The sequence below is a fragment of the Scyliorhinus canicula genome, chromosome 13 (genome assembly GCF_902713615.1).
Source record: "Scyliorhinus canicula chromosome 13, sScyCan1.1, whole genome shotgun sequence".
Classification (NCBI taxonomy): domain Eukaryota; kingdom Metazoa; phylum Chordata; class Chondrichthyes; order Carcharhiniformes; family Scyliorhinidae; genus Scyliorhinus; species Scyliorhinus canicula.
Window position 1 is genome coordinate 5,928,776 of NC_052158.1, and position 20,165 is coordinate 5,948,940.

Sequence of the window (20,165 nt, forward strand, 5' to 3'; positions counted from 1 at the left end):
TGTCCGCGCTCTCCTGCTGATGATTCGGATCCTTGAATTAAATGCCAGACGGCCGATGAGCAGCTGTCTGGTTGGAAGGTGCTCAATTCGCGGTGCAAAGCCAGGAGAAGGGACTCAGGACCCAATCAGGAGAGGCCGGGATGTCACATGTCAGAGGGGGGGGTCATGCTGTGAACAGGAAGTTGGTCACATGACCTCCTCTCCACTCCACCCACCCAACCAGCCGCTCTCGGAATCAATCATAGAACCCCGATAGAGCAGAAGGAGGCCATTCGGCCCATCGAGTCTGCACCAACCCTCCAGAAGAGCACCCCATCCAGCCCACTTCCCCATACAAGTCACATAACCTAACCTGCACATTTTTGGACATTAAGGGGCTATTCAGCATGGTCAATCCACCTAACTTTGGACTGTGAGAGGAAACTAGAGTACCTGGAGGAAATCCACGCAGACACGGGGAGAACGTGCAGACTCCACACAGTCACCCGAGGCTAGAATTTAACCCAAGTCTCTGGCGCGGTGAGGCAGTAGTGCTAACCAGCATGCCACCCTTTCTAATTCTTATTGAGGGTTAGAAAAAGTGAATACATTATTTGAAATAGCATCCAGACACCATACATTGCCCCAGAAAACTGCCACATTCAGCCGTGATCCTGGTGACAGGCCTTTTAGAACATAGAACAGTACAGCACAGTACAGGCCCTTCGGCCCACAATGCTGTGCCGACCATTTATCCTAATCTAAGATCAACCTAACCTACACCCCTTCAATAACCTGTCTCAGAGTTGCTTAAATGTCCCTAATGACTCTGACTCCAGCATCTCTGCTGGCAGTGCATTCCACACACCCACCACTCTCTGTGTAAAGAACCTACCTCTGACATCTCCCCTATACCTTCCTCCAATCACCTTAAAATTATGTCCCCTCGTGACAGCCATTTCCACCCTGGGGAAAATCTCTAGCTATCCACTCTATCCATGCCTCTCATCACCTTGTACACCTCTATCAAGTCACCTCTCTGCCTTCTTCGCTCCATTGAGAAAAGCCCTAGCTCCCTCAACCTTTCTTCATAAGACATGCCGCCCAGGCCAGGCAGCATCCTGGTAAATCTCCTCTGCACCCTCTCCAAAGCATCCACATCCTTCCTATCATGAGGCGACCAGAACGGGACACAGTATTCCAAGTGTGGTCTCTTTCACCTTGTTCTACCTCTTCGCCCAGGGATAAGGGAGAAACTGCCAGAGAAGTTCATGATTCAGCTCAATTCATAACCATCAAGGCAAAAAATGTTTCAGAGGTCGACAGTTGTTGAGAACGGAGGAAACACGGACAGCAATTCCTCAATTATATTTGGAACGGGAAAGTTACCAATCCTCAAAGTGGGGGATCAACAGAGTGACCAGAAATAAAAGGAGAGAACTTCAGGGTCGAATTACATCTTTTCTTCATCCAGCTGAAGCTTTTACTTTGATAGAACAAAGAATGCACTGAAAAATGGTCTGGACATCACCGATTGACGATAACGCCTGGGAGACACCCGCTCAGAAGAGACCTACTTGGAGGAACCTCCTGATTCAATCTTCGAACACAATTCTTGGAGGACACCCGGCGGAAGGAGAAGGCCTGAAAAAGGAGCCTGAGACAGGAACCCCAATGATCGAGTGTCCAAGGACCGATCCCACCTCCCGGAAACACCCGCCAAGTGTGGGGTCAGAGATACGGCTCGAGGATCGGACTCAACAGCCACGCAAGGACCCACGGAGTTTCGTAGGAGGACAATCCTACTCATTAGCGAGTGATCGCCAAAGAAGAAGGGGTTTGATGAAATATCCTGGGAGTATTTCGACAGTGAGGTCATAGAATTCTTTCAAATCAGAACTATTTAATAACTACATGCTGTAAATGGATTTGTCAGTCAACGTTATGCTGGGATTGTCAATCCATTGATTGTATTTTATGCTGAGTTGTACAATCTCCAATAGGTCAAGGCCAACTTGAGGCTGATATTCACCCACGTGACCTTGAGGTTTGAAAGTATTGGTTGGACTACATTGTGACACTATTATCTCCCTGGAGCATTGTAACCATTAATTGTTATTCCACGTATTGGGTGCTGCTGAGTTTGACAACAATCTGGAAGTGTCCCCAAGGTAACCTTTGACCTTCTCAATGGAGTGGAACATCTGCTGGTGAATCAGCAGCTCGTTTAACTCATTCGCATTTCAATTGACTTCAGTTGAAGTAATATTGTCCCAGCCCCCTGTCATCCAATGTTGGGGGGGGGTCACTGACTAGACCAGCATTTATTGTCCATCCCTAATTGCCCCTTGACAAGGTGGTGCTGATAAATGTTGTCGGAACATCTCTCTGCTCCTTAATTAATGCGGCCCAGGTGTCCATCTCCGGCAATGTGGTCTGCACGTAACCTCTCACCGAATAGCGTAATGGTGGGAACTTGGGCCGCCCGGGAGTCTGGCTCAATCTGGGCTGCGGACAATACATCGGTGCATATCACAGAATTTACGGTGCAGAAGGAGGCCATTCGGCCCATCGAGTCTGCACCGGCCCTTACAAAGAGCACCCTACTCAAGCTCACTTCTCTACCCTATGCCTGCAACCCAGTGATCCCCACTTAACCTTTTTGGACACAAAGGGCAATTTAGCATGGCCAATCCACCTAACCCGCACATCTTTGGACTGTGGGAGGAAACCGGAGCACCCGGAGGAAACCCACGCAGACACGGGAAGAACGTGCAGACTCCGCACAGACAGTGACCCAAGCCGGGAATCGAACCTGGGACCCTAGAGCTGTGAAGCATCTGTGCTAACCACCGTGCTACCGTGCTGCCCACATATCAATAGGATGCGATGATTCCCTGATGGGCAATTGACAGGGCAGGTCCGGACATGCCCAGGCAGCCTGTCTGAGTTTATACATTCAAACTTGGCCACGTCCAAATTCCCAGCAAGCCATTTGCTGGAGCAGACTGTAGTTTAATTTAAAGGGTCCAATTCTTTGATTTAGGGGCGGGATTCTGCGAGCCCCGTGCTGGGGACAGAGGGGGGCTCCTTCACTGGGGGAGGGCCTCCGATGGGGTCTGGCCCGCGTTCGGGGCCCTCCGATCGGCGGGCCGGCCTCTTCTCCCCCCACCCCGGCGGGTCTATTTTGTTACGCGGCCGGCCCCTGAACCCCGGCGCCATGTTGCGTCGGGGCTGGCGCGGTGAGGACGTCCCCCAGGCATACGCGGGTTGGCTCGGCGCCCAGTGGGCACTGGGAAGGGAGGCTGGAGCGGCCCCCTATGGGGTCCAGAATCGGTAGTGCCCACACCCGTTTCGAGCCGTTGTAAAACACAACGACGTTCACGACGGAGCGGACACTCTGCCTCCATTTCGGAGAATCCCGCCCAGAATATACCGTTTTAATTGGGCTCAAAACTCGTCCCGGTAGGTCACCATCAGTCTCCTCATCATGCCAAGTGGACGTGGAGAGACGGATTGTTCATAAACACTTGGATTACTTCAGGAGCAGAGAGATGCTGCAGCAGTCAGTGCTATCATCAACAAATGTTTTCAGACCCCTAAACATCAAAGTACCTGATCGACGTATCGACATAACTGATGTCTCCATGGAAGCAAATAGTGATGCAAATCACCTGTGCCAGAAGAGGTACCTGATTACAGTTCCTGATAACATTGATCCTGTGGGAGTATCTCAGACAACAGAATTACACCGATCTACAAGGGATAGAAACCCCCTCAAGGACCTGATTTATAATTGTCCAACACATATATGCAATGTTTGGTTAATATTTAGGCCTGAGTGAATTAGTTATTGAAGATTGTATAAAGGGCTTAAAGGGGGGAGGGATGTGGTGATTCTCCCTTTAAGGGTAACACAGCAGAGTAAGGGTCACATGGTCTGGGTGACCAACCGGGAGTGTAGAATCATCCCATAGTTAAGGAGGCTCCTGGGCCTTTTGGGGAATGAGCTACAGTCATGTGGTTGCTGTACAATTCTTATTAATAAATACCTTTTGTGTTCACTAATGAAGTCTGTGAAAGTGCATCTTTACATCTACCCACTGAGTCAAGGCTGAAACCTCGGTCAGGGTGTAGAAACCTCCATAGCTCCATCACTAAAATGTGTCAAGCACAGGAGTGGAGACTACAGGCAGTCTCAGTGGACTAATGTGGCCAAACAGTTTGAGTATCGACCTGCAAACTCCTTCTAAAACAACAATAGCTGGCGGTATGAGTGGGAGAGACTCCTGGTCAGCCATGTTTGAGTGGCGCCCCCTCCAGCTATAAGCCCCTAATGACAGACAAGTGACCTTTTCCCGGAATAACACGCTGCGGAAACAGACGGAAATCTGCCTCAGTTCACCACGAGGTACATGAAAAGATTCAAGAGATTCAAGACAGGGAGAAGCACGCGGTGAATCGCTCTTACAGAGAGCCAGCATGTAGGGCCGTTTCTGCACTGTAATGACTCTGCGAACGTTGGCGCGACAGTACAGTGTTTAGCACTGCTGACTCACAGCATCAGGGACCCGGGTTCGATTCCGGCCTTGGGTGACGGTGCAGAGTCTGCACGTTCTCCTCGTGTCCGCATGGGGTTCCTCCGGGTTCTCCATTTTCCTCCCACAGTCCAAAGATTTATTTTAAAATTTAAATTTAAACCCAGACCATGTGACCCTTACTCTGCTGTGTTACCCTTAAAGGGAGAATCACCACATCCCTCCCCCACTTTAAGTCCTTTATACAATCTTCAATAACTAATTTTTTTTTTACAATTAAAGGTCAATTTAGCGTGGCCAATCCATCTTTGGGTTGTGGGGATGAAACGCACTCAAACACGGGGAGATGTGCAAACTCCACACGGGCAGTGGCCCGAGGCCGGGATTCAAACACGTGTCCTCAGCGCCGTTCACAGCAAAGCTAACCACTGTGCCACGTGATGCCCTCCATAGTACAAAGATGTGCGAGTCAGGTGGATTGGACATCTTGTGTCCAAAGACAGGGTTTGATAGGGTAACTGGGACAGGATGGGGGAGTGGGCTCAGGTAGGGCGCTCTTTCAGCGGGTTGGTGCAGACCCGATGGGCCAAATGGCCTCCTGCTGTACTGTAGGAATTCTATGGAGAAATAATATGCACAATGGTACGTGTAGGCACAGCTTGTGAAGGAATCTACAGTCAGTAGTAAAGACGTCAGAGTCAGCAGTACAGCAGCTCCATTTCACAATGAGCTGGGTGAACCCTCGTGCCTCCAGCTTACTCAGGGAGACAGCTGCGGGCAGAGGGAGCTCCTGGTTGGTGCTGCACGTGACACCGATCCCCAACTTTCCACCTGTCCGCTATTTGTCCACGCTCAAAAGTCGACAAACTTTTCTAATCTTTTGCTGGACGGTCAATGTCCAATTATTCATTTCACTGACTTGTTTGTGTCAGGAGATCGATTTTAAAAAAAAAATGACAAGTTTGTAAGAAGTAATTTTGTTTGGAGAACCTCGGTAGGTTTGCTTTTGCTGAGCACGGACATTTTTCCAGCCTCGCCCACTTTGTACTGAAGCCATAAACTGGCTGGCAGGTCAGTTGAAGCCAGATATTCAGAATGATATGTGAGCACCCAATGATCCCGTCCCACGAATGATTAACTCGCGTTGCCACACACCGAGCGGGCGACTCTGATTCAATTCTCTCTCGAGCTGACAGGTCAGCCTTCAGCCTGTGGAGCACCTTTGGTCAATTCATTCCGTCCTATTTGGCTCCTTTTTTCTCCAGGGACATCGCTGACCCCCCCCCCCCCCCCCCCAGCAATCAGAAATCTATTGATCTCATTCTTGAAGTTTTAGTTGACCCCCCCCCCCCACCAACCCTTCCCCAGCATGCACAGCCTTTGGCGGAAGAGAGTCCATGTTTTCCACTGCTCTCCTCCATCCTTCCTGTTACCCCTGAGTGGCCTGGCTGTCATTATAAATGGTGGGCTAGATTCTCCGTTTCAGCAGCTAAATGCCGGCGCCAGCGGAGCATGTGTGGTCTTTCATGACCAAAAAAATCGGTGTGAGACCCTCACCGATTTGGGGGACCGGTAAGGGGCTAGCACCGCACCGAGTGAAACTCCCGCCTCCAGTGCCGAAAACGGCCGGACAATGGCCGGGTCCGTAGCCGCGCACGTGTGTGGCTGACGGTTTGCAGTGGTCATGCTGTTCAACAAGGTGCCGGTTGTGTGAGGACCCAACCCACCATCCGTGACCCCACAGCCCACCCTCTGGCCACCCCTCGCCAGTCCCCCCCAGCCCTCAGAGAAGTCCCCCCTCCCCCCACCCCCAGCCGTCAGCACGGATCCCAGCCGAGTGTGGCGGCATTGAACACAGTCCGAAGCCGCCGCGCCAGGTTCATGATTTTCTGTGACCACACATGGTCCGCGCCGTTGGGAACATTGCGGGTCGGCCGGCCGATGACGTGCCAACGCCATTGAAACGGCACGCTACGCGCATCACAATGGCACCGTTTCAGAGGGGCCGAAGTATGGCTGACTGGCTTCAAACCGGCGCCGGCCCCGATTTCGGCGTTGGAGCCCATTCTCCACCCGATCACCAAACACGATTTCAGCAGTCGGGCAACGGCAAATCCCATCGTGGTCTCCCTTATTCCCAAATCCCTCCCCCAGAGACAATAGTTCGACTTTTGTTTTTGCCAATAACCATTGTGGGTAAATCAATATTATCAAAAGGACTCCACATTATGTGGCTGTTTATTTGGGAGTCTTGATGAGGTGAAAATGCCGCAAAGTCGGTTCTCAGCCTGGTTATCAAAGAATACTTGGCCCCAAAGGGCTTCAATTGAGAGTTTCTGAGATGTTTCTGACAGGAGTCAATGCCAAGGGTGAGTTCCAGGCCCGCCTCGCAACTAGGCCGGAAATATACAAATTGCTGCTCATCAATGCCAATGGCGCATTAGAGGCTGCCACCCCACCCAGTGAGTGCTGGAGGTCAGGATATCCAGTCTCAGAGGCCCATAACAAAGGCAGAGCCAGTACTGTAAAGGGTCCCCTGGCAAGGGGCAGTGTCCAGAGTTCTGACTGCTGAACAATTGAGGGAGTAAACTAAACAGAGAAAAAAACTGGTGCATTTTCCACTCGGGCCAGGCAAGTCAAATTTTAGCTCTTCCCTGTCAATCACATTCAAAGAAAGCAGGAACTTTATGAATCAAAAAAAAACCTCCCAACTTTTGTCATTGGGCAGTTGTACATTTTCCTGTCCAACTGGAATGAGGGGAGAGGTTGAAGGACTAAACCAACGAGGCCTCCCTCCCGTGGTGCTCTCCTGCCTGACCAACATGAGCAGCTCATGCCAACCGTTGGTGGGAGGAGGAGGCCCAGCCAGACCTCTGTACGGGAGGAGACGGAGGAAGAGGTCAACACAGCGTGGGCGTGGAGAGAAGGGCCTGGGCCCGGTGCCACAAAAAGGCTCAATGACCTCATGAAGTCAGCGAGTATAGCATTAGTGTGAGCGAATCTTGGCTCAGTCTCACTAGCGAATGCTAGGAGGGAAGTGAGTTTGACTATGCCGTAAAGGTACCTTGATTCTTCAACGGCCCAGCTATCTTGGACCATGTCATTGTGAATTTCGAGCAATGGTCTAGTTACACAAATGGCGGTTGGAAGGGTCACCTATTGAATGGAGTCTATCCACAGCCTCTGTCCACTTGACTCTGGATATCCTGGGTGAAGGAGGTGTAATACCCAGCCCTTCAGAGCATTGTGTCTGTGAACACTTTGATGCAATGGTATGCAGCGTGGGCTGTGTTACCCACTGAGAACTCCACAGGCTGCCTGGAATGAGCCTGTTGTGAAGACGTTCAGTGTTACTGTCACCATTAATGAGACAGGAAGTGGGTTGATCCCTACACAGCAGATGAGATCACCTCTGCCAGCATCTCACCTAGTGATGTTAGCGCCACTTGACAGCCCGTATCTCAGCTCCGGGTCTCACTCAGTTACTTGTAGCTGAATCTCCGCCTGTATATTCCTGAGGCTGAATAAGCTCATCTGCACCTCCACTGAGGGTTTCTGGGATCCTCCCCATCCTCAGGGCCCGGTGTCGCTCTGTCCCTTTCCTGAAGCATCCTGAGCTTCCCTCTGGTCCCATCTTCCCTTCAACCTTCTCTCCCTCCTCCTAATCCTGCTCTCCGCGCTGGAGATTGTGGAGATTGACTATGTGTCTAATATTACAACCAACAAGTCAGCGCCACCCCCGCACTGATGCTCCACCGGTGGGGGCGGGGCTAGCAGCCACGCCATGTAAAACCCCCGGCTTATCCTGCAGATACGGATGGAGAATTGCTGGATCCATGGCTGCGCATGCGCAGAGCGGTGACCTGCAGCGGTCGCAATACAACAGGGGGCCGGCCGCGTGTGGACCCTGCCTGCCAGGTAGTGGCCCCCTGTAACCCCCCCATGTCACCCCCGGACCACCCCCCACCAGTCCGCCCAGCCCCTGCCGAAGCCCTCCCCCCACCCACCGGCCAGCGGAGCGGTTCGCCCCCGACTATGGTGGCGCTGGACACAGTCCGCAGCTGCCACGCAAGGCTGACCAAACCTCAGACCACAAGCGATCCACGCCGTCTGGAAGTCGGCCCATCGGGGGCGGAGCATCGGGGGAGGGCCTTCAGGTGACGTCCTGAGGCCGTCCCAACGGTGTGTGGCGCACTCACCGATGACGCGGTTTTGGAGGGGACGCAGCGTCTGAAAAACGGCGCCGCCCCCGATTTCGGGGTCAAAAGGGGTTCTCCGGGTCAACCCCCGAATGCGATTTCGGCATCGGCCATCGGAGAATCCCACCCCTGTGTCTCCAACTGAGACCACAATCGCCACCCGTCTCCGAGAGTTCACAGCCCCGGGTAATGGACGGGAAAATAATCGATCACAAGAGCTCTCTGAATCAGAGGAGAGGCCTCCTGATGAACAAAAAGGTTCCACTGCGCAGTCACACAAACACTCCCAGCAGGCAATCAACTGTTAACTAGAAAACTGAGACCCTGCTCTCAGCTGTAGTTTTAAAACCCGCCCAAACAAACTCACCTTTTAAAAAACATACTTCCCACCTGCCGTTACTCTGGCCCTGAGTGTATAAGAGCAATGAGTTGGGCGTTGACGACCTTAATTACCGTCCCAGTTTCCATTTGACTGTGGCAGCACGGTAGCATGGTGGTTAGCATAAATGCTTCACAGCTCCAGGGTCCCAGGTTCGATTCCCGGCTGGGTCACTGTCTGTGTGGAGTCTGCACGTCCTCCCCGTGTGTGCGTGGGTTTCCTCCGGGTGCTCCGGTTTCCTCCCACAGTCCAAAGATGTGTGGGTTAGGTGGATTGGCCATGCTAAATTGCCCTTAGTGTCCTAAAAAGTAAGGTTAAGGGGGGGGGTTGATGGGTTACGGGTATAGGGTGGATACGTGGGTTTGAGTAGGGTAATCATTGCTCGGCACAACATCGAGGGCCGAAGGGCCTGTTCTGTGCTGTACTGTTCTATCTATTCTATCTAATGCGGGCGGCTTTCCGACATTTTGTCACAGTCTTATCGCTAACCGAGGTGATGAAATCAGAAACCGTGCCCAACGTCACCCGTATTATGCAGCGTAAAACGGATAACAGTTATTCAGCTCAATGAGTGTAATGAATGGGCCAGTTTTCAGAAGGAATTTTCCATGTGCTGTACAAGGTAACATTGGTTAGTTTATGCCATACTTTATAAGTCAACCATTAACCCGCACATACAACTGTTGCAATAAGTGGATCACCCTCGGGTGAAGGGGGAGGGTAGGTGGGGGGGTGAGACCATACTGGAAGGCAGGACAACATTCAGCAGTCCTCTGTCTTACTTCCAGCCCAGGCTTTGAGCTCGTTGGAAAGGTGATCGAATGCCCCTCAGTCAGATCAGCTGGGCTTGAAATCCCAGTCTGACTGCGAGCAGGCTCGTACACGGCTTCTGCAAAGGAAACCCCTGGACTCAACTGCAGATCTCTCAAAATGTGGCAAGTGTTGCTCTTGCTCACAGCCCACGCAGGTACGCTGCTCAATTTGTGTTGTTTTCCTATTCTGCTGCCCTCCTCTCTTTCCCCACCCCCTCCCACGCTCCCCCTCCTCCGCGTCTCTCAAAGGCCCCGGAGTTCTAACAAGGTGACGGCTGAAGACTACTCCAGGCGACGACAAGGGTTGCGTCTGTAGAAACAGCTAAGCTTGTGGTCCACAGGGAGACATGACTCGTCAATAGGATTGACTGGGCCAAGAGGCAGAGATGGAGGAACCTGAATGATTCTCCCTCGGCTCGGAACCATGAGCTGAATATTGGGCCTGCCACTGTGGGTTAGAATCTGGACTCTAATCCTTACTGGTGCATTTCCTGGCGAATTCTGTTATCCACTATATATTGTTGCTTTCCAGAGAGAATTGAACAGGGCATTGATGAACACACATCTGGAGTATTTTTTAAAATAGATTTAGAGTACCCAATTCATTTTTTCTAATTAAGGGGCAATTTAGCGTGGCCAATTCATCTACCCTGCACATCTTTGGGTTGTGGGGGGGAAACCCAAGCAGACACGGGGAGAATGTGCAAACTCCACATGAACAGTGACCCAGAGGCGGGATCGAACCCGGGACCTCGGCGCCGTGAGGCTGCAGTGCTAACCACTGCGCCACCGTGCTGCCCACACACACCTGGGCAGTACAGTATTGTATTCTGTGTACAGTATTGGCCTTCTTATTTAAGGCAAGGTGTAAATATGTTAGAAGCAGTTCAGAGAGAGTTTACTAGATTAATACCAGGAATGGGTGGGTTGTCTTATGAGGAAAGATTTGAGAGGCTAGGTTTGTATCTAGTGGAGTTCAGAAGAGTAAGAGGCAACATGATTGAAACATTGTACAGCGGCACAGTGGTTAGCTCTGCTGCCTCACAGTGCCAGGGACCCGGGTTCAATTCCAGCCTCAGGTGACTGCGTGGGTTTCCTCCGGGTGCTCCGGTTTCCTCCCCACAGTCCAAAGATGTGCGTGTTAGTTGGATTGGTCACGATAAATTGCCTTTCGTGTCCAAATGGTTAGGTGGATTGGCCATGATAAGTTGCCCCTTAGTGCCCAAAAATATGCAGGATGTGGGAATAGAGCGGGGGAGTGGGCACAGGTCGGCTGCTCCTTTGGAGGGGCCGTGCAGACTCGATGGGCCGAATGGCCTCCTTCTATACTGTAGGGATTCAATGAGCAGGTCAAACCTGAGGGGCCTTGAGGAGAGGATGTTTCCGCTTGTGGGAGAATCTAGTACGAGGGGTCACTATTCAAAAGTAAGTGGGCATCATTTAAGGCAGAGATGAGGAGAAATGATTTCTTTCAGAAGGTGGTGTTTCTGGAACTCTTCCTCAAAAGGGGCGGAAGCCGAATCATTGAATATTTTTAAAGCAGAATTAGATAGATTCATGATCAACAAAGGGGTGAAAGGTCACCGGGGGGTCGGCAGGAATGTGGGGTTCAGGTCACAATCAGATCAGCCATGATCTTATTGAATGGCGGAGCAGGCTAGAGGGGCTGAGTGGCCTCCTCCTGATCCTAATTCGCATGTTGGTATGGTCATATGTACATAACGCAGCAGCTCACCACCACCTTCTCAAGGGCAATTAGGGATGGGCAATAAAAAATATTGGTCAAGCCAGTGATAGCCCATCCTGGGAAAGAATTATAAAAACACAGATACCCGCCAGGGACTCTCGGTCCTTCCGCTATTACTATCCCAGTCTAGATTTGGTAAGTAACGTTCCCAGGGTAAGTTATTCTTCCACTCCTGTCATTTCCTCGCAGATTTGTTCTTCTCTATCTTTCCCAATGCCGAAAGAATGCATCCCGCGATGTAATGGATCATCTACCCTTTCCCAGCTTTACTCAAATAGCGTCCATGTTTGACTCATTTAGGGATGTAAGCTTCTCCTTAATCATACTGCCAGCCCTCCACCTTTCATTGCTTCCTAACCCTTGCTGAACACAATGGTTAGCACTGTTGCCTCACAGTACCTGGGACCCCCCCGGGTTCGATTCCCGGCTTGAGTCTCTGTCTGTGCGGAGTCTGCACGTTCTCCCCCGTGTGTGTGTGAGTTTCCTCCGGGTGCTCCGGTTTCCTCCCACAGTCCAAAGATGTGCGGGTTAGGTGTACTGGTCACGCTAAATTGGCCCTGTGGTGACCAAAGGTTAGGTGGGGTTGCTGGGTTATGGTAATAGGGTGGAGATGTGGACTTAGGTAGGGTGCTCTTTCGGGGGCCGGTGTAGACTCAATGGGCTGAATGGCCTCCTTCTACATGGTACATTCTCTGGTTCTATGATTCTATATATCCAGGAACATTTCCTTCCTTGAGCCAGATCTCCATGAGAGCCACACCGCTAGATCTCCACTATAACCATACCACTGGATCTCCACTATAACCATACCACTGGATCTCCACTATAACCATACCACTGGATCTCCATTATAACCATACCACTGGATCTCCATTATAACCTCACCACTGGATCTCAATTATAACCATACCACTGGATCTCCATTATAACCATACCACTGGATCTCCATTATAACCATACCACTGGATCTCCATTATAACCTCACCACTGGATCTCAATTATAACCATACCACTGGATCTCCATTATAACCATACCACTGGATCTCCATTATAACCATACCACTGGATCTCCATTATAACCATACCACTGGATCTCCATTATAACCATACCACTGGATCTCCATTATAACCATACCACTGGATCTCCATTATAACCATACCACTGGATCTCCATTATAACCATACCACTGGATCTCAATTATAACCACACCACTGGATCTCCATTATAACCACACCACTGGATCTCCATGATAACCACATCACTGGATCTCCATTATAACCTCACCACTGGATCTCCATTATAACCATACCACTGGATCTCCAAGATAACCACACCACTGGATCTCCATGAAAACCACACCACTGGATCTCCATGAAAACCACACCACTGGATCTCCATGTGGCTCTCTGATCCTGCAGTTTACCAACCTTAATTTCCCACAGTTCAGATCACCTAATTGAGACTTAATTCCATTCCCTCTTACTCACACCCCAGCTAACACCTCACTATTTCCTAACCGAGTGCCACTCCCAACTCTCTCTGCCCCTCGGTATTCCTCTTGGTTATGACCTCCCAGACCCCTGCCAAGTTTATTGAACTGCGCCCCAATAGGGCGACCACCTGGCCCTGCCGAGGAATTTGGTCTGAGCTCGGTTCAGGTGCTACACGTCTGGTTTGGACAGATCCTGGGCGGGAGTCTCCTGACGACGACGCCAAAATTGCGTTCGGCGATCGGCTTGAGAATCCCCGTGTGCGCCAAAATCGGGGACGGCAGTGCTATCGCGATGTTCCGCCCCCTGAAAAATGGCGTCTCGCACGCTGTGTGGACGGCCTCGCGACGTCACCTGAGGCCCTCCCCCAAGGCTCCTTTTTGGGTTTCGTGATCCTGGCATTGCGGCTGCGGACTGAGCTCAGTCGGGGGAGTGGGGGGTTTGGGGGGTGAGGGAGGGGGCACCGTTCCATGTGCAGGGGACACTTTGGCGAGGGCTGCGGGGACCAGTGGGGGGGGGGGGGTGGTCCAGGGGTGGCAGTGGGGGTCATTGGGGGTTACTGGGGTACAGTATGTGGCAGGACGGGTCCGCGGTGGCCAGTGCCATGTTGCACGTCGCAGCTGCTGTAGGGTGCCGCAGTGCACATGTGCAGCCAAGACCCGGCAATTCTCCGGCCGTACCTGCAGGTGAAGCCGGGCTTTACTCTGCCGTCCTGCTAGCCGCCCACCAGATGGAGGATCGGTACAGCTTTTACGTCAATTTTTCTGTTGTAAAACCCGATTGTTTCCATGCCAGCGACAGCTCTGAGTCTTCAAATAGGAAACTCCAGGCCCCCTATCTCCCACAGAACAGGTCCCGATATCCCATACATCTGGAGCCTTCCCTCTTACACTAACTCTCCAGCCATTCCTGCATCTGCTCTCCAAGCCTATTTCTATACTTACCAGTGCCAGGTACTGGGAATAATCCAGAAATTTCGAGGTCCTGCTTGTTAGATTCTTCCTGAAACTCTGTCTTCAGAAACTCACCCTTCTTTCTGTCTTCATTGGCCGCAAAGTACTTTGAGACATCTGGTGCGCTATATAAATGTAGGTCCTCCTTTAGTTCAGGACAACTTACTGTGTTAAAATAATAATTATTGCCTCTCTGGTCCTTTTTGCCAATGGCCTTGAACCTGTGCCCCCTGTGTAACCGACAGGCAGGAATCACGGTAGCACAATGGTTAGCACTGTTGCTTCACAGCTCCAGGGTCCCAGGTTCGATTCCCGTCTGGGTCACTGTCTGTGTGGAGTCTGCATGTCCTCCACGTGTGTGCGTGGGTTTCCTCCGGGTGCTCCGGTTTCCTCCCACAGTCCAAAGATGTGTGGGTTAGGTGGATTGGCCATGATAAATTGCCCGTAGTGTCCTAAAAAGTAAGGTTAAGAGGGGGGGGTTGTTGGGTTACGGGTATAGGGTGGATACGTGGGTTTGAGTAGGGTGATCATGGCTCGGCACAACATCGAGGGCCGAAGGGCCTGTTCTGTGCTGTACTGTTCTATGTTCTATGTTCTAAGTCCAAAGTTAGGTAATTTGTACACATTGTGAATTCTCCGTCTGTGTACCTGAACAGGAGCCGGAATGTGGCGACTAGCGGCTTTTCACAGTAACTTCATTGCAGTGTTAATGTTAGCCAACTTGTGACAATAAAGATTATTATTATTATTACTAATAATGTGGATTTTACTGCAGGTCTTGTGGCAGGCGATGATACTCTCTACATATCGCCCATATCTCTGACTCACTGGGAGAACGAAACGGTGACACTGAATTGCTTCACCTCCAGGACTGTGGATAACTACCACTTCATCTGGGGATCGGCCAAGCCGGGGGACCTCATGATCTCGTGGATTCTTTATTGGACCCCGCGTTCAAGCACTGCTCGCTACCCGTCCGTCGTGACTGAGCGATTCATCGGCACCAAGGACTGGGCCAACAAGAAATTCTCCCTGACAATAAGAGGCCTTCAACAGGCGGATTCCGCCCGCTATTATTGCGGCAGCTCCAACAGCTATTTCCCCTTCAGCACCGATTGGAGTGGTTGTGGAGTTACTCTAAATGTAAAAGCCGGTAGGATTTCACCCCTGTCTCCCTTTTATCCCTGTCCATCTGACACAAATTCAACACATGAGGACAGTGATAATTTCAGGAGGCTCGTAACCCAGTGCTAAGTGTTAAGGACAGCGCTCCGGGCCACCAGTTTAAACCCCACCGTGGCAATCAAACCTGGAACTAGAAGCTCGTCTCCGTAATGGCGACGAGGAAACTATCACCGATTATCGTTAAAAACACTTCAGCGAGGACGTCTGCCGTCCGTTGCCCGGCCAGGCCTACATTTGACTCCAGGCCCACAGCAGTGTGGTTGACTTTTAACTGCCCCCCTAAAAATGGCTGAGCTGCCCCAGTCGGTTCAATGCCAATTAGGGGGTGGGCAACAAATGCTGACCAAATAAAAAGAGTAAAAACAAACATGGTGGCACAGTACCACACAGCACCAGGGGGGGGGGGGGGGGGGGCGAGTTCAATTCTGGCCTTGTGTGATTGTCTGTGTGGAGTTTGCACTTTCTCCCCTTACCTGCGTGGGTTTCCCCCGGGTGCTCCGGTTTCCTCCCACAGCCCAAAGATGTGCAGCTTAGGTGGATTGGCCATGATCAATTGACTCTAAGTGTCCAAAATGGTCAGGTGCGGTTCCGGGTATAGGATGGGGGTGTGGGCCTAGTTAGGTTGCTCTTTCAGACGGTTGCTGCCGACTCAATGGAAGGAATGGCCTTCTTCTGCATTGTCGGTATCCTGTGATAATCTATCACTTTGGGACCGTGCTAGGAGGGGTACTGCATTGTCAGAGGTGCTATCTTTTAAAAGATAAGAATTTATTTAAAGTTGAGCCCCTTGTTCCTGCTATTTCCCCTTCAGCACCGATTGGAGTGGTTGTGGAGTTACTCTAAATGTAAAAGCCGGTAGGATTTCACCCCTGTCTCCCTTTTATCCCTGTCCATCTGACACAAATTCAACACATGAGGACAGTGGAGTGAGTGGAGCGAGTTTCTCCCAGAATCCTCCCAGAGTCCTGGCCAACATTCGTCATCAGTCATTGCCAGCCAAACCACATTAAAAGGTTGCTCATTGGAATTTACACTCTGTCAGCCCTTACAGTGCAAGCATTAACTTCCCATTTGGCCACAAAGCAAACTCACGTCAAGAAGTAATGAATTGTGCGTTCCTTTGGGACGCAGTGCTGGGTTGAACGATACTGTCCACAAACAAGAGATTTGCTTTTCGTCATATATGTGTGTCTCTCTCTGTCAGTGTGTAACATCGGGTTTGTGTGGTTAAGTCTCTGGAGGGAAATATAAACTTGCGACCGTCTCTGGTTAGAGACAGGAGTGTGACCAATTTAGCCATGGCTCATACCTTAGCTGAGATTACCAATAACCCTCTTCACTATTCGGACCTTTAGTATTTCCGATGGTGGAGTTTCCCTCGCCTCCATCCCAGGAGTCCAAATTAAACACATTCCCGTCCATTCTGGCTGCCCCTCCAGTGAGTGTTAATTGGCTGGAGTCAGTATTTCTGTCCCTCAGTTAGAAGGGGGTCTCACCTCAGAAAGCCACTGGCCTATCTGAACGGACATGTCTCTCAGTCCTGCAGCGCCAGAAGCTACAGTGGACAGGGTGGGTACTGCAAGCAGTCCGGGGCCTAACTCCCGGCAGTCCACTCGGTAAGTTTTGGGGGTCTCAGGGCAGGGAGGGGCAGTGAGGCCCTGGGGGATGGGTGGCAGGGGATTGTTTTGTGTGTCGGTGGAGGGGCTAGGGATGGTGTAAGGGAGCCTCCATTCGGCTTTGACCTTTTTTGGGAGATACCTCATGTTAAACGGAGGCTGCTGATGGAAGTCCTTCTCCCCCAACCCCACCTTCCCTTATTAGGCCTGATCACGGTTAATTTTCAGACCTCCTGAACTCTTCCCACCAGCTTGAAAATTGAGGTTGGATGGGAAACGGCCCTCAAGAGGTCAATAATAAGCCACTTAAGGGTTTCAACTGATGCAAGGTTTGGTTGGCCAGCCTGGGCATTATCCACCCCATCGTTAAATTACAGAGCGGTTGTGGTGGGCGAAAGCCTAGTGGAAAGGCTCCTCGAGCCGGCTCCGTAATTCATCAGGATCATGGCTGTCCTTCTCCCTCAATGCCATTTTCCTGCACTATCTACATATTCCTCGATATCTTCCATATCTTCCAGGGCAGCATGGTAGCATTGTGGTTAGCACAATCGCTTCACAGCTCCAGGGTCCCAGGTTCGATTCCGGCTTGGGTCAATGTCTGCGCGGAGTCTGCACATCCTCCCCGTGTGTGCGTGGGTTTCCTCCGGGTGCTCTGGCTTCCTCCCACAGTCCAAAGGTGTGCGGGTTAGGTGGATTGGCCATGATAAATTGCCCTCAGTGTCCAAAATTAGTGTTGGGTGGGGTTACTGGGTTATGGGGATAGGGTGGAGGTGTTGACCTTGGGTAGGGGGTAGGGTGCTCTTTCCAAGAGCCGGTGCAGACTCGATGGGCCGAATGGCCTTCTTCTGCACTGTAAATTCTATGTATATCTAGAATCAATCTCTGTCACACTCAATGTCTGACCTCCACAGCCCTCATGAGCCGAGGTTTCCAAAGATTCACCACCCTCTGAGTGACAAACCTCCCCCACACCTCGGTCTTAAATAGCCTGCTCCCTAATTCTGAGACTGGGTCCCTGGGTTCGAGACCACCACCCCCCCCCCCCCCCCCCCTCACGCACACACACACACCCTCCCCAGCCAGATGACACATCCTTACTGCATCTATCCTGTCGAACTCGATGGGAATTTTGTACGCTTCGATGTGATCACCCCCCCATTCTACAAAAAACACAGGCCCTGTCTCCTCAATCTCTCCTCAAAGGACAATCCAGCCACCCCAGAAATCAGGCTCTTTGAACACTGTTGCCCTCTCTCTAAGACAAGTGCAAACCACACATAATACTTCAGGCCCGGTCTCACAAAGGCTCGATGCAATTGCAGCAAGGCTTCCGCACGCCTGTACTCAAATCCTCCTGCAATAGAGTACAAAGGACTACTTATCTTCCGAATCGCTTGCTGAGCCTGCATGTTAGCTTTTGGTGACTTATGAACAAGGACACCCAGGTCGCTTTCGGTTCACTATTTGATCTGAAGTGGTGCAGTACAGGCAGCATGTTTACCCCCCAAAGCTATCAGGAGGGCCCAGGTTTAATAGAGGTTAAATGGTTAGAAACTTTCAGCCCTGTCACGGAGGGGGAGGGGCCGGAAAATGCAGCTAACCCCGAAACAACCTTTGACCTCGGGGAGGGGGGGGGGGGGGGGCGGGACTGGCGAACCCCACTTGCCGGAAAGGCTAGTGAATTCTGTCCAATAAGCTAATACGATCTTGAACACAAGAGATCAACCTGAGTTGGCGCGGTTAACCTGTGTCATCAATATTTGCCTCCGGTTGTATTTACATCTCCTCCCACGGTTGGTTGAGCCGCTGGTTTTCACTTCCATTTCAGCCCCCGTGTCATCGGCGCCACTGATTCACTTCCACAATCCGCACCCCGAGGACATTTTCCAGCAGAAGAACATTTCGCTGCTGTGCGTGGCGGAGAACTATTTCCCGGCGGACATTTCCATTTCCTGGCACGTTGACGGCGACCCGGTCCAGGCGGGGGTCTCCCACTCTGCTTCCCTACTGTCGGGCAATGGCACCTACTCAAAGATCAGCAAACTGGTCATCGATACATCCCATTGGATCAGAGGCTCCATCTTCAGCTGCGAGGTGTCGCACAAAACACTGTCTTCACCCATCACCAAGCACATCAGTAATACTGGTGAGTTTTACACTGAGTTCCTGTTTTAGAGCTATTCGAAGGGAGAATGAATGGCCTCACCTCTCAATAACAGCTCTGATGTCTTCCAGCAGCTGATTACAAATCCCTCCTTTGCCCCTGTATCTCCCCTGTTCTACCCAAGATGGTTTCCAACCACATTGGGCCTCCTTGCCTGTTTTACTCAATCTGGAACTGCGTACGTGAATAATGTGAGTCAGCAAGGCCCATAAAGTGTACGTTAATCAACAAAGCAGCCCCGCTTGATTGGCACCCCATCCACCACCTTCAACGTTCCCTCCCTCCACCTCCGATGGACAGTGTCAGCCGTGTGCACCATCGACAAGATTCACTGCAGGAACTCACCGAGGTTCCTCAGGCAGCACCTTCCAAACCCACGGCCACCACCATCTAGAAGGACAAGAGCAGCAAATACCTGGGATCACCGCCACCTGGAGCTTCCCCTCCAAGTCACTCCACATCCTGACTGGGAAATATATCGGCCGTTCCTTCAGTGTCGCCGGGTCCAAATCCTGGAGCTCCCTCCCTAACAGCACGGTGGGTGTACCTACACCTCAGGGACTGCAGCGGCTTCAAGAAGGCAGCTCAGCACCACCTTGTCAAGGGGCAATTAGGGATGGACAATAAATGCTGGTCGAACCAGCGATGCCCACATCCTGTCAATGCAGGAAACAAGAGCAATCCCGACAGAGGGTAATCACTGACCTTTTATTCTTGAGGCTTATTGAGTCCCACACACTGATTTCATTTTGGGAACAACCCAATTCCAATATGGAATAATTGCTGAGTAGGTAACTTGGAAAGATCTAATGTAAACAGGCAAAGGCCAACACTTCAGGGGCTTCTTCGTGTGGGGGAAGGTGGGGGAGTTACTGAGTGTGGGGGGGGGGAGGGGGAGTTACTGAGTGTGGGGGGGGGGGAGTTACTGAGTGTGGGGGGAGGGGGAGTTACTGAGTGTGGGGGGGGGAGGGGGAGTTACTGAGTGTGGGGGGGGGGGAGGGGGAGTTACTGAGTGTGGGGGAGGGAGGGGGAGTTACTGAGTGTGGGGGAGGGGGAGGTACTGAGTGTGGGGGGAGGGGGAGTTACTCAGTGTGTGGGGGAG

General features: G+C 51.5%; 1 gene segment (V, D, J or C); it reads left to right on the forward strand.

Annotated features, from left to right (window-relative positions):
• The first annotated feature begins 9,830 nt into the window (after nt 1-9,830).
• LOC119976294 lies at nt 9,831-18,954 on the forward strand. The segment is given in 3 exon segments: nt 9,831-10,062; nt 14,874-15,251; nt 18,729-18,954. Coding segments are annotated over 3 exon segments (438 nt in total).
• Nucleotides 18,955-20,165: the final 1,211 nt, after the last annotated feature.